Below are 12,031 nucleotides of genomic sequence, written 5' to 3'. Positions count from 1 at the left end.
CAGTTGAATATTAGGGAGGAGGATATTCTAAAAACAGCTTTCAGAACTCGTTATGGGCATTTTGAATTTCTAGTAATGCCTTTTGGATTAACGAATGCTCCCGCCGCTTTCATGGATTTGATTAATCGAGTCTTCCGCCCGTATTTAGACCAGTTTGTGATAGTCTTCATTGACGACATTCTGGTTTACTCGAAGACCTGGAAGGACATGAGCAGCATCTGAGGATCGTTCTCCAGACTCTTCGTAAACACCAACTTTATGCGAAAAATGAGAAATGTGATTTCTGGTTGACAGAAGTCAAGTTCCTTGGACATGTTATATCTGGACAAGGAATTTCAGTGGATCCTTCAAAGATTGAAACAGTGCTACAATGGGAAAGGCCAAAGAATGTAGCCAAAATCTAGAGTTTCCTAGGACTTGCAGGATACTATCGACGCTTCGTGAATGACTTCTCGAGTATTGTTGCCCTGATGACTCAGTTGACTAAAAAGGAAGTCAGATTTGAATGGGATGCCGACTGTGAATATGCATTCTAAGAACTGAAGACTAGGCTTACCAGCACGCCGATCCTGACGATCCCAAATAGCGAGGAATCGTACGAAGTGTGCTCAAACGCGGTAAGGCGAGGAATAGGGTGTGTTTTGATGCAAAATAGACGTGTTATGGCCTATGCATCTCGTCAACTGAAGCCATATGAGCAGAAATACCCCACACATGATCTGGAGTTAGAAGGGTGATCTTCGCTCTCAAGATATGAAGATGCTACTTCTATGAAGTAAAATTTCAGATCTTTTCTGACCACGGGAGCTTAAAGTATTTGTTTACTCAGAAAGACATGAACCTAAGGCAAAGAATATGGATGTAATACATGGAAGATTACGACTTTACCCTGTAGTACCATCCTGGAAAAGCTAACGTGGTCGCGAATGCTCTCAGCAGGCAGACTTAAGGAATTCTTGTGTCTCCAGCCTTTAAGGATTGAAAAATGGCTGAAGTAGTGGGAAATTATGATCTTCAGTATTATGAAGACTATAATCAGGCTATGGTGTGCGGCTCAATTACTGCTCCAGCACTTGTACAGCGCGTTAAACAGAATTAATGGCAGGACCGACATCTCTAAGGGATTTGGATTCGAATTCAGAACGGAGAACAGCTAGATGATTGGAATGCTAGAAAAGATAGAGTATTGTACTTTAGAAAGATGAGATAAAGAAGGTTGTTCTTGATGAAGCTCACAGGTCATGGTTTGCCATCCATCCAGGAAGTACAAAAATGTATCAAGATCTAAAATGAAATATTAGTGGAGAGGAATGAAAAGGGACATTCGTTAATATGTTTCACAATGTGTAACCTGTCTCAAGGTTAAAGTAGATCATCAAAAACCCGTTGGGGAATTACAACCTCTTCCTATTCCGGGATAGAAGTAAGAACATATTACGATGGATTGCCGATGACCGAGCAAAGGCATGATGCCATATGGGTTGTTGTCGATAGGCTACCAAAGTCTGCGTACTTCACACTGTTCTGTGCAACATATTCAAGAAAGGTCTTAACAGAACTATACCTAGAACACATTGTTAGACTCCACAAAGTTTCGTTATCCATCACATCGGATCCTGACACTCGTTTGAATGCCAGATATTAGAAAAGCTTTCAAGAAGCCATGGGAATGAAATTGACCTTCAGCACCGCCTTTCATCCTTAAACATATGGACAATCTGTGAAAGCATCCAGATTTTAGAGGACATGCTTCGTGCTTGTGTTTTAGACCTCGGTGGAAATTGGAAGAAGTATCTCCATTTAGCCGAGTTCGCCTATAACAATAGTTATCAGGCTAGCATTGGAATGGCACCATTCGAAGCATTGTATGGCAGACCTTGCAGATCGCCAATCTGTTGGCTTGAGTCAGAAGATTGACTCACTCTTGGACCGGATGTTATCCAAGAAAATAATGAGAAGATAGCCGTTATCCGGGAACGACTGCTAACGGCTCAGAGTCGCAGAAGAGCTATGTTCACATGAGGCATATACCCTTAGAATTCTAAAAAGGCGATTTTGTCTTGTTAAGGGTTTCTCCGCGCAAAGGAATTACTCGCTTTGGTGTAAAGGGAAAACTTACACCACGGTACGTTAGACCATTTCAGATCACACAACGGGTCGGTGTCGTTGCTTACCGCCTTGATCTTCCTCCAAAATTGTCTCACGTGCACAATGTGTTCCATGTTTCTATGCTTCGAAAGTGTCAAGCTGATCCAAACGCCATTGTGCAATGGTATAGCATGTCGATCCAGGATGACATGACTTATGAGGAAGCACCAATACAGATTCTTGACCGGAAAATGAAAAGCCTACATCAACGTGAGATACCGTTAGTGAAGGTGTTGTGGCAACACCATGACGTTGAGGAAGCAACGTAGGAATTGGAAACGATGATACATGAATGATATCCACATCTGTTCATATCGTGAGGTAAGTTACAATTTCGGGGACGGAATTTCTTAAAGGGGTAGAGCTATAATGCCCTCTAAAATTAAACATGTTTAATTATGCTAAATTGTGAGTTATTAGTGTGCTTAATTTAATTTTCACAATTAATCAATGAACTTTAAATTATTTTCAATATTTATGATTTCACCCCAAAAGTTTTTGAAAATATACTTAAATTTTAATGCGTTTTCTTTTTTTCTATTTTCCCTATTTTTCTATTTTTTCCTTTTCTTTTCTATTTTTTCCTTTTCTTTTCTTTTTCCTTTTTTTTCTTTTCTTATTTTTCCTTTCCTTCTTTTCCCTCCCGTAGCTTTCCTCTCTCTCTTCCTTTCTTTCTTTCTTTCTTTTCTTTTTTTTCTCTCTCTCCTCTAGTTTCTCTCATGGCAGAACATCTCCCTCTATTTCTCTCTCTTCTTTTTTTTCTTCCACACCGGCCACTTCCTCTCCAGGCTCTCTCTCTCCTGCTGGCCTTCTCTCTCCGACCGTTTCTCTCTCTCTCTCTCTCTCTTGGCTTGCTGGCCAAGACCCACAAAAAAAAGAACAAAAACGAGAGAAATGGAGAGAAACGAGCTTCAATCACTTTGAGGTAAAGATTTCTTGAAAACCCATACTTGAGTTTGAGTAATTGATTTGAGAATTTGAAATTTTGGTTAGATTTGAATAATTTTGAGTTAGGGTTTGGATTTTGACCAATTGTTGTTAAATTGAATTATATTTGGCGGTTTTCAGTTATTGGACTTGTTGAATTGATTGGAAACTAGTTTTGATGATTTCTAGAGAATTTATTTTGAAATTGAACTTGAATTGCAGGTTTGGCATTTTTCCTATTTATGCCAGCATGCTGCCAAAATTTCTTTAAAAACTTGTTTTTAAGCTGAAATTAAATATGAAACCAAACCCATGAATTGGATTTAAATTTTTAAAGAACCCCCAAACTAAATTATAAAATCGTTTGTGAAACTTGGATTTGAGTCAAGGCACACTAATAGGAAATAATTAAACGTGATTGAGCTTAATTCATTTTAGGAATGAGAAATATATCCTAAGATATTACTTTTGTGATAAAGCTAGTGGAGAAGATCGAGTTTTAAAGCTTTAAGGAAAGCGGATGTTAGGGTGACGAGAAGTTAGCCACAGGTTTGACATCCGAGAGGTAGGATATTCTTGTCCATATCCTTGTTAGCCTCACTTTAAATGATTTTGGCCAATGAAAATGTTTTAGAACAAAACATGTTGAAAGAAAATGGTTTTAAAGGAAATAGAATGAATAATGCTAAGTTTTCCAATAATTTTAGAAATGAGATTTAAAAAGTGTCATTTCTTAAAATGAAATATTCTAAGAAATGATAAAACGCGTGGTGGCCTCAAAGATCAGGATATGTGAATCGTATCCTTAGGGGCAGGTCCCAAAATCCGTACGGATCCACTTCTTTCTCAGTGGTGTTATGGCTTTGCATTTTTTCATTATACATATATTTTTCTACTACTACGTGAGTATTTCTTTTTTCTAAAAAGGATGATGGGTTCCAGGTGTAAGTTTTCAGACTGTGAGTACCTTTATTTATAATGTTTTATAAAATTTTATCTTACTGGGCCTTCCGCTCACTTTTCTTGTTTTAAATGTATTAAACCCCTCTAGGCGACACGAGGAGTAGTGCGGAATAGGTAGCTACTACCAGTGAGGTGAACCCATCTTTGAGAAGTGAAGATTTAAATTTCCTTTCCCTTTATCTCATAGCATGTATTAAATTATGGATTGTAAACTCAAATATTGCTAGACTGTGGTTGATGTCAACATTTACTTTTGTATATATTCATGTATGCTAAACCTGTGGGAATTCCTGACACGATACCAGGGGTGAGGTTTTGAACTGGTTTGGTTGGAAATTCCACCACTTTTCTTGCAACTGAATTTCTCATAACTAGTGGGGCTTGTTTGCAAATACCTTGATGTTTTAGATTTAAAATTTAAATTTTTGCACTGTTATTTGTTAATCACTTTCTTAAACAGGTTTAAATTTCTAAACAAGCCTCCACGTCACTAATCCCTGATTGGGGGCGTGACAACTATGTTCGGTAAAACTAAGTGGCTGATCTAATGTGGCTATTAATCGTGCCATTTTCATACGATCGACTTGCAGATCGTATTTCTAAGTGTTTTTGGCGGTCAAATGATAATTGTGTTTGGCGAAGATCGGGTCCGCCTCCTTGCTTTTGAAGACACTTTTCGAAGTGTCTTCTTAAGTGTGTTGTGCCGTGAATAGTGTTACATTATAATTTATCACCACAATATTTGCATTGAGCTACGTATTTAATGTTACTGTCATTGTCGACCTCCTCGAATGTGTTGAAGTGCTCCCAAACTGTTGAGGTGCGCTTGCATTTCTTCTTGAAACTTGCAACACTTGCACTAGCACTTGCGCTTGCCTCTCCTTCACGCCCACCACCATTACGACCACGAGGTCCACGACCTCTAGTACGTCCACCACGTCTCGGATTTGTAGTTTCCTCAGCATCTATTTCTGGTGTTTGTGATTCCTGCATTTGAAAAATATTGGTAGGAAATTTTCCTTCTTCAATATTGAATTGGGCATCAACGGGAATATCACCACCATAACCGGAGGAATCCATTATGAAAAATAAGAGAGATCGGGGGCGCTTTGAGAGAGATTAAGAGAGATCGAGAAAGATTAAGAGAGATTGAGAGAAATTAAGCGAGGATGAGAGTTTTTGGGTGAGAAAAATGGTTGGGGGAGGGGGGTATTTATAGGGAATTTTTTGGCTAGAAAAAAAAATTTTTTCCCTTAAAAAATTTGGCTCCAGCGGTAACTTAATGTCGGCGGGTCCGGTCAGGCAATTGAGTTTCTCGGGCAACAGTAAAAGATAGAGTCGGTGTCGGGCAAAACGGGCAGCGGGTCGAGTTCGGGCAGAAATAGCCGTCACATTCAAAATTCAGGCGCAAATCATGCTAACGATCAAAAAATTATGTGTGTTTCGGGTTCAGGTTCGGATCAGGCATAAAATTCAAAAACCTAGCCGTTTTTGGGTATTCAGGCTTCAAATCGGGCATATTGGGTACGGTGGAAAAATTCAAAAAAAAAAGCGGCCGCCGGCAGTCACAGACCCCACTGGCGGCGGTCTGCGGGGAATGTTTTTTTCTCGGGCTTCCTAAGCCCGAGCTCGTGAAATTTACTTGGACGGGCGGCGGTAGGTGCCTGCCCGCTGAGCCCGAAAATTTTCAGGCTTCGGGCATGCCCGCCGCTCGGAGTTCCACCACTGTGGTAAATACTGTATTAAACGGTCGTTGGAAACACAATCACTGGTCACCGGAGCTGACATTCAGAGTTGGTTGCCGACTATCGGCTACCGGTCGCCAGAGCCGGCCCCAATCCCGACTATAGTGGACTTGACTATAATCCACTTATTTAAAAAAAATATATATGTTATAATTTACTATTTTTTAAAAGATAGATGTTTAGGAAGGATGAATTAAATAGAAAAGGAAGTTTAGAATTATTTTTAGATTTTTAATAATGTTTAAAACTTAAAATATTAAATTATACTATAATTTACTATTTTTAAAAAAACATTCTATAATTTACTAATTAAGCTAAATTATTAAAATGCTCATCAGTCGTGCCTTTACTTAACACATGTTTTAAGAAAAACTTCTTTTATAAGCGCTTTTCTTGGAAGCGCAGCAACCCGAAACGGGGCCAAATTGAGATTGGTAATCCTATCAACTTGTTTCTGACCTAGAATAATGAGCTCATTTTACTTCGTCATTTGACAAAACAAAAAAATAAATAAAAGTAAAAATACGCATTAATTGTCCTTAAAAAGTAGTTCAAGCAAACCACACCTTTCAATACGGCTACGTTGTTGTTATACTTCAGGACAATCTTTGTCGCTTTTCAAATTGATTTCGCTTGCTTAACGAACACCACTCACTAACAATAGAGAAATCTTTCTTATCTGAAAGCGTAAGTGATAAATTTGCCCCAAAAGCAACCATATATTAATTTGATACCGCAGTAGCATAGTGATGGATTTTTTTTCTAAAATATATTTTCAGCTATTTTAATTCTTTTCGTACTAGAATTTAGGACTATTTCTACGAATTGTTTTGTAGTTCGGTTTTGTAGTTCGATTTTCTTGATTCGTAGTTATTTCTAATTCAAATCATAATTCATAATTTATTATAATATTTTTTTTATAAAAATAAATTTAAATTAAAAATAATTATAATCTCATAATTCTAATTCATACTAATCATTTTTTTATACTAATCATTTTTTTTATATAGTAGAAATTGTGTAAAAATAATGTTATAAATTTTGAGTAAAACCAAGAACTTTTCACATGTATCAAAATCCAATACTCCTTCGGCGAAACAAGGAAAATGTTTGGCTGCTCAACTGTAAAGACGAAACCCCAAAAAAAAAAAAAAAAAAGTTTCGCAATAATTATTAAAAATAACTACGAATCAAGAAAATCGAACTACAAAACAATTAAAAGAAGCTAACAATTTCAGAAACATGAAAAGATTATACATCAAAACAACATAATACATAAACTTCAAAAATACAATTTCGCTGCATAATTGCAAAATCAAACGACAAATTCCCCCAATTCGTAGAAATAGTCCTAAATTCTAGTACGAAAAGAAATACACCAAAACACCATTGTTTATAATACAAATTCATCGTTTAATTCAGCAACAACAGAAGCGAGAAAAGCCCTAACCCTAACCCTAACCCTAACCCTAGGGGACAAGCATCGGCATCATTGTTAATACAGAGAATTCATCCATCAATTCGGCAACAAAAGAGATGAAAATCCCAAACCCTAACCCTAGCCCTAGAGGAGAAGCATCAGAACCAGGATCAACCTCCGAAGCCGTAGAGAGTACGGCCCTGGCGCTTTAGAGCATAGACGACGTCCATGGCGGTCACGGTCTTCCGGCGAGCGTGCTCGGTGTAGGTGACGGCGTCGCGGATGACGTTCTCGAGGAAGATCTTGAGGACGCCGCGAGTCTCCTCGTAGATCAGACCGCTGATTCGCTTGACTCCGCCACGCCTCGCAAGCCGTCGGATCGCCGGCTTCGTGATCCCCTGGATGTTGTCACGGAGCACCTTCCGATGCCTCTTCGCGCCTCCCTTTCCCAGCCCCTTTCCTCCTTTTCCTCTTCCAGACATTTCCTCTTCCGCTTCTGTAAATTTTCCGGGAAATTTTTTCTTTGATTTTCTTTTCTTTTTTATTTCCTGTTTTTGGGATATTGGTGGCGTGATATGAGGTTTTGGGGTTCTTTTTTTATAGATGGGGGAGAGGTTGGGAAATGGCCGTTGGATCTAGTAACGATCCGCGTCAGGTGTAAATTGGTGAGTTTGAGCCGTTGGATGTTATTTGCTTGAATCTGATTCGCGGAAATTTTGGCTACGCGGATTGAAGAGGGTTTGAACTTGTGGAGTAATGGTGTTGGCTGGGTCTTTTTTAATGAAAATGATCTAAACGTCCATCTTACAAGCGCCAAAACAAAAGTAGAATAGTTATTAACAAAAAGGGAACAGACTAGGGTTGGCAATTTAGACAGTGAAACGATTACACGATTTAAAATTCACACGAAATTAGTAGATTTGAGTTTATTATAAATATATTCGGATTAAAATCAGGTTAAATTCGTGAAATACAATTAAATAAGGTGTCATTTTTTAGGTTGACTCGCCAACTCGTAATTAATTTCTCATAACTCGTTTATTAAATGTGTCATATTTGGATAACACGAATACACAACTCGTTTGTTACCTAGGTTAAAAATATTTCAACATTTCTATTTTCTGCCTCTCTCTGCCTACTAGGTTTTCTAACTTTTCTTCTCTCTCATTTTTTCGATCCAAACTCTCCACTCTCCAGTCCACCGCCGCTTGTCCAGACCCACCCACCCACCGACACCTTCGCTTCCTTCTCCACCCTATTCTCTCTAGACTCTCCACTCTCTCTGTCAGATTCGGCCTTCGGGATCAGATTCATCTCATTCTTCGTCAAATTCAGCCTTCGGGAACAGATTCTTTCAAGAGATTATTTTGAGTATTGTAAAAAACTAAAATCATGTTTGGTTAATATATTGAGTAATTAATAATTGATAATCACTTAGTAAATAAAAATTAATATATTAATAATATAATAATAATAATATATATTATAATTAATGAGAACATTGGTAATTAAATTATATATAATGAATTAGTTAAATAATTAAAAATAGTAATTAATAATCAGTTATAAATAATTACTATGTTAATAACATACTTATATTTATTAGTTTATAAGTAATTAATAAGTGTATTAAGAAAAAAATAATTAGTATATAAATAATATATTAATATTTTATTTACTACTTAAATAATTAACTTTTAGTTACATAATTAAATAATTAGTTAATTAGTTACTAATATTTATTTAATAATCTATTACATGATATATTGCAGGATCAATTTTTGATAATTATTCTTTAAATAATGATGAATTACTACTTATCAATTATTAATTACTATTGATTAATATATTACAATTTATTATATAATTTAATATTGATTATTAATTAAGTAATCACTATTTTTTATTTATCAACTATTTACTAATTAATAGATTATAATTAATATATATGATTGATATATTAATTATTAGTTATTTAATAACCTATTATTAATTATTCTATTATTAATATATTATATAATCAATTTTTAGCAATTAATCTTTAACTAAATAAATAATTAATAATTATCATTTTTATTAATAAAATTAAAATTTTAATAATAATATTTTAATATTAATCAATAATTAAGTAATTACTATCTATTTATTAATTAATAATTAATATATTATATAATTAGTAATTAAATAATTTCATGTAACATTGTTAATAAATACTAGAAAATAAAAATGGAAAAGGGAAAACAACATCTAATCGTTTTCTAACTTACTTTACAAAAACTATTTTCATTATTTTTTGTTTTCTTTTTTATTTTTAAAATATTTACTAAACAAACATAGTTTGCAGACCGTTTTCATTTTCGTGCATCAAAAGACGTGTAAAAACGTTTTTAAAACAACTAAAAAACAGTTTTAAACGCATCCTATGTTTTTTTTTAAAAAGAGTGATACTGAAGGTGGAGATAGTAAACTTGTAGCTGTGGGTTTTAGTCAATGGCATTAGCGAAGATGATAGTGATAGATGAGCTGCCTTTTTTATTTGTCGAACAAGAAGGATTTAGGCTTAGTTTGGTATTGCTGCGGATTTTAGATTAATTGCTTTTAGCTGTGCTGAAGGAAGAAGTTGCTGTTACAAGAATCCGCTGAGTGTTTGGTAAATTGTAATTATAGTAGCTGTGCTGGTTCTAAAATCAGTGTAATAGCGTTTGGTAAATTTTGATGTAGAATTGCTGTGGGTATGTAAAATGACCAAAATAGACATGGTATGAAAGTTAAATATATATAATTGTTTTTAATATTTAGAAATATTTATTTAACTTTAAAAAAACATAATGCTATGATTTTACTTTTTTTAACAATAAATTTATGATAATTAATTCTTTTTTTTTCATGATAATTAATTATAATTCACACAAAGATAGTAATAATAAAGTAATAATAAAGTATATTACAAAAAGAAAAAAGTATACGATTCCTAAATCATTATAAATTGTTTCATTATACAAAAGTATACAAATTGATTACTCACTACAAGGAGTATTAGTGAGTAATCAATTTGTGAACAAAAAAGTACATTCCATGTTCAAAAAGTGACAGAGCCATCAAAAGAATTAAGCCGTGTTCATTAAACTTGTCGCAATCTGATCTCGTACTTCAACCATTTCTTGTGATGGTGAAGCTTCATCTTCTTCTACATTATTCTCCAGTTGATGCTCTTCACAAAAAGTGACAGAGCCATCAAAAGAATTAAGTCGTGTTCATTAAACTTTGTTGCAATCTGATCTCGTACTTCAACCATTTCTTGTGATAGTGAAGCTTCATCTTCTTCTACATTGTCTTCCAATTGATGCTCTTCATAAGTGAAAACATCTAGATTAGCCTCGACTTCTTGAAAATGCCGATCACGCTGATCATGCATCCTAATATAGTTATGATGCGCCATTGTTGCAATAACTATTTTTACTTGCTTCTTAAATGAATAATTAGGCATGTCTCTCAAAATTTTCCATTTTTTCTTCCAAACACCAAAAGTGCGTTCAATGACACTTCGAAGAGAAGAATGTGCTTGGTTGAATACCTCTTTACTGCCCATTGGTCGACGACCCATTCGAAATTGTGGTAAATGGTATCGTTCTCCTTTATAAGGTCCAAGAAATCCTTTCAATTGTGGATAGCCCGCGTCAACCAAATAATATTTACCTATTAAAATAAAAACACAAGAATTAGTAAAATGTAAAACATATATAATATAAAATATAGGCAATGTTTTAACCTTCAGGTGGTTTTGGAAATTTCAAATGTCGGTTACGTAGTGCTGATAAGAATATTCTTGTATCATGGGCACTACCTTCCCAACCTGCATATGCATATATAAATTTCATACTGAAATCACAAGCAGCCATCACATTTTGGGTTGGCACACGCTTTCTTCCGATAAATGGCACATGATCTTCTGGTGGTATTGTAGCTTGAACATGTACGCCATCTATCGCACTAATACAATTCTAAAAAGAAGAATTTTTAATGTATAAATAAACATAATTTTAATAGGGAATGAAGCATATAAAAAGTATGCTTTTAGTAGGGAATGAAGCATATTAAAAGTATGATTTTACCTTAAAATGTGGCATATATCTACGATCCGTCAGTATCTCTATTGGTATGTCATTAAACTCTAGATCTGGAGGCTGTATAATATCGATGCTCATACGACATACAATTTCTAAAACATAATTAAAATATCTACTCACAGTCTCACCAGAGCGTTGAAATCGCTCTTGTGCTGAACGATTCCCCGCACCCTGACCCAAAATGAATAAAAACATTCCAAGTATTTCAGTCGCACACATATTCCTTGATCCCTGTAATCCATACTTACTCTGTAGATCATTACATAGCTTCAAAAACACGTTCTTATCCATTCTAAACATCCTATAACTTCTAATTTCATGCCCTCTTAATAATTCCGTCACCCATATGTTTCCCGTTTGTGAAGAGTTCATACACGGATTCTTATGAACATACGTGTTGTAGTAATATTCAATGAGTCGAGCAATGAGACATGTAAATTGTAGATCAAACTCATCACCATTGTCAGCCATCTTTAGCAACAACAATAAACCTATCATTCAAATTGGTGAAATTTGTAAACTCATCACCATTGTCAGCCATCTTTAGCAACAACAATAAACCTGTCATTCAAATTGGTGAAATTTGTAAACTCATCACCATTGTCAGCCATCTTTAGCAACAACAATAAACCTATCATTCAAATTGGTGAAATTTGTAAACTCATCACCATTGTCAGCCATCTTTAGCAACAACAATAAAC

At 35.1% G+C, this 12,031-nt stretch overlaps 2 protein-coding genes across 2 annotated transcripts; one reads left to right on the top strand and one right to left on the bottom strand.

Annotated features, from left to right (window-relative positions):
• The first annotated feature begins 1,450 nt into the window (after window positions 1-1,450).
• Window positions 1,451-2,417, top strand: LOC112091124. The gene is made up of 3 exons (XM_024163969.1): window positions 1,451-1,546; window positions 1,639-1,865; window positions 2,069-2,417. The coding sequence occupies exons 1-3, from the start codon at window positions 1,451-1,453 to the stop codon at window positions 2,415-2,417; spliced, it is 672 nt and encodes a 223-aa protein (XP_024019737.1).
• A 4,635-nt stretch (window positions 2,418-7,052) lies between these two features.
• LOC21396039 (histone H4) lies at window positions 7,053-7,786 on the bottom strand. The gene has a single exon (XM_024163976.1). The coding sequence runs from the start codon at window positions 7,683-7,685 to the stop codon at window positions 7,374-7,376; it is 312 nt and encodes a 103-aa protein (XP_024019744.1). The 5' UTR covers window positions 7,686-7,786; the 3' UTR covers window positions 7,053-7,373.
• Between the last annotated feature and the right edge of the window lie 4,245 nt (window positions 7,787-12,031).

This window comes from Morus notabilis, unplaced genomic scaffold, assembly GCF_000414095.1.
Source record: "Morus notabilis unplaced genomic scaffold, ASM41409v2 Scaffold571, whole genome shotgun sequence".
Taxonomy (NCBI): domain Eukaryota; kingdom Viridiplantae; phylum Streptophyta; class Magnoliopsida; order Rosales; family Moraceae; genus Morus; species Morus notabilis.
The sequence above is the reverse complement of the archived record's forward strand: the minus strand, read 5'-3'. Positions and strand labels throughout refer to the sequence as shown.

Excerpts from the sequence above, each read along its gene's own strand:
- LOC112091124 (XM_024163969.1), top strand. The coding sequence starts at position 1,451 with ATGACCGAGCAAAGGCATGATGCCATATGGGTTGTTGTCGATAGGCTA. Across the intron at positions 1,547-1,638 it reads GTGCAACATATTCAAGAAAG|ATATTAGAAAAGCTTTCAAG; the intron begins GTCTTAACAGAA and ends TTTGAATGCCAG. Across the intron at positions 1,866-2,068 it reads ATGGCACCATTCGAAGCATT|GGTTTCTCCGCGCAAAGGAA; the intron begins GTATGGCAGACC and ends TGTCTTGTTAAG.
- LOC21396039 (XM_024163976.1), bottom strand. The coding sequence starts at position 7,685 with ATGTCTGGAAGAGGAAAAGGAGGAAAGGGGCTGGGAAAGGGAGGCGCG.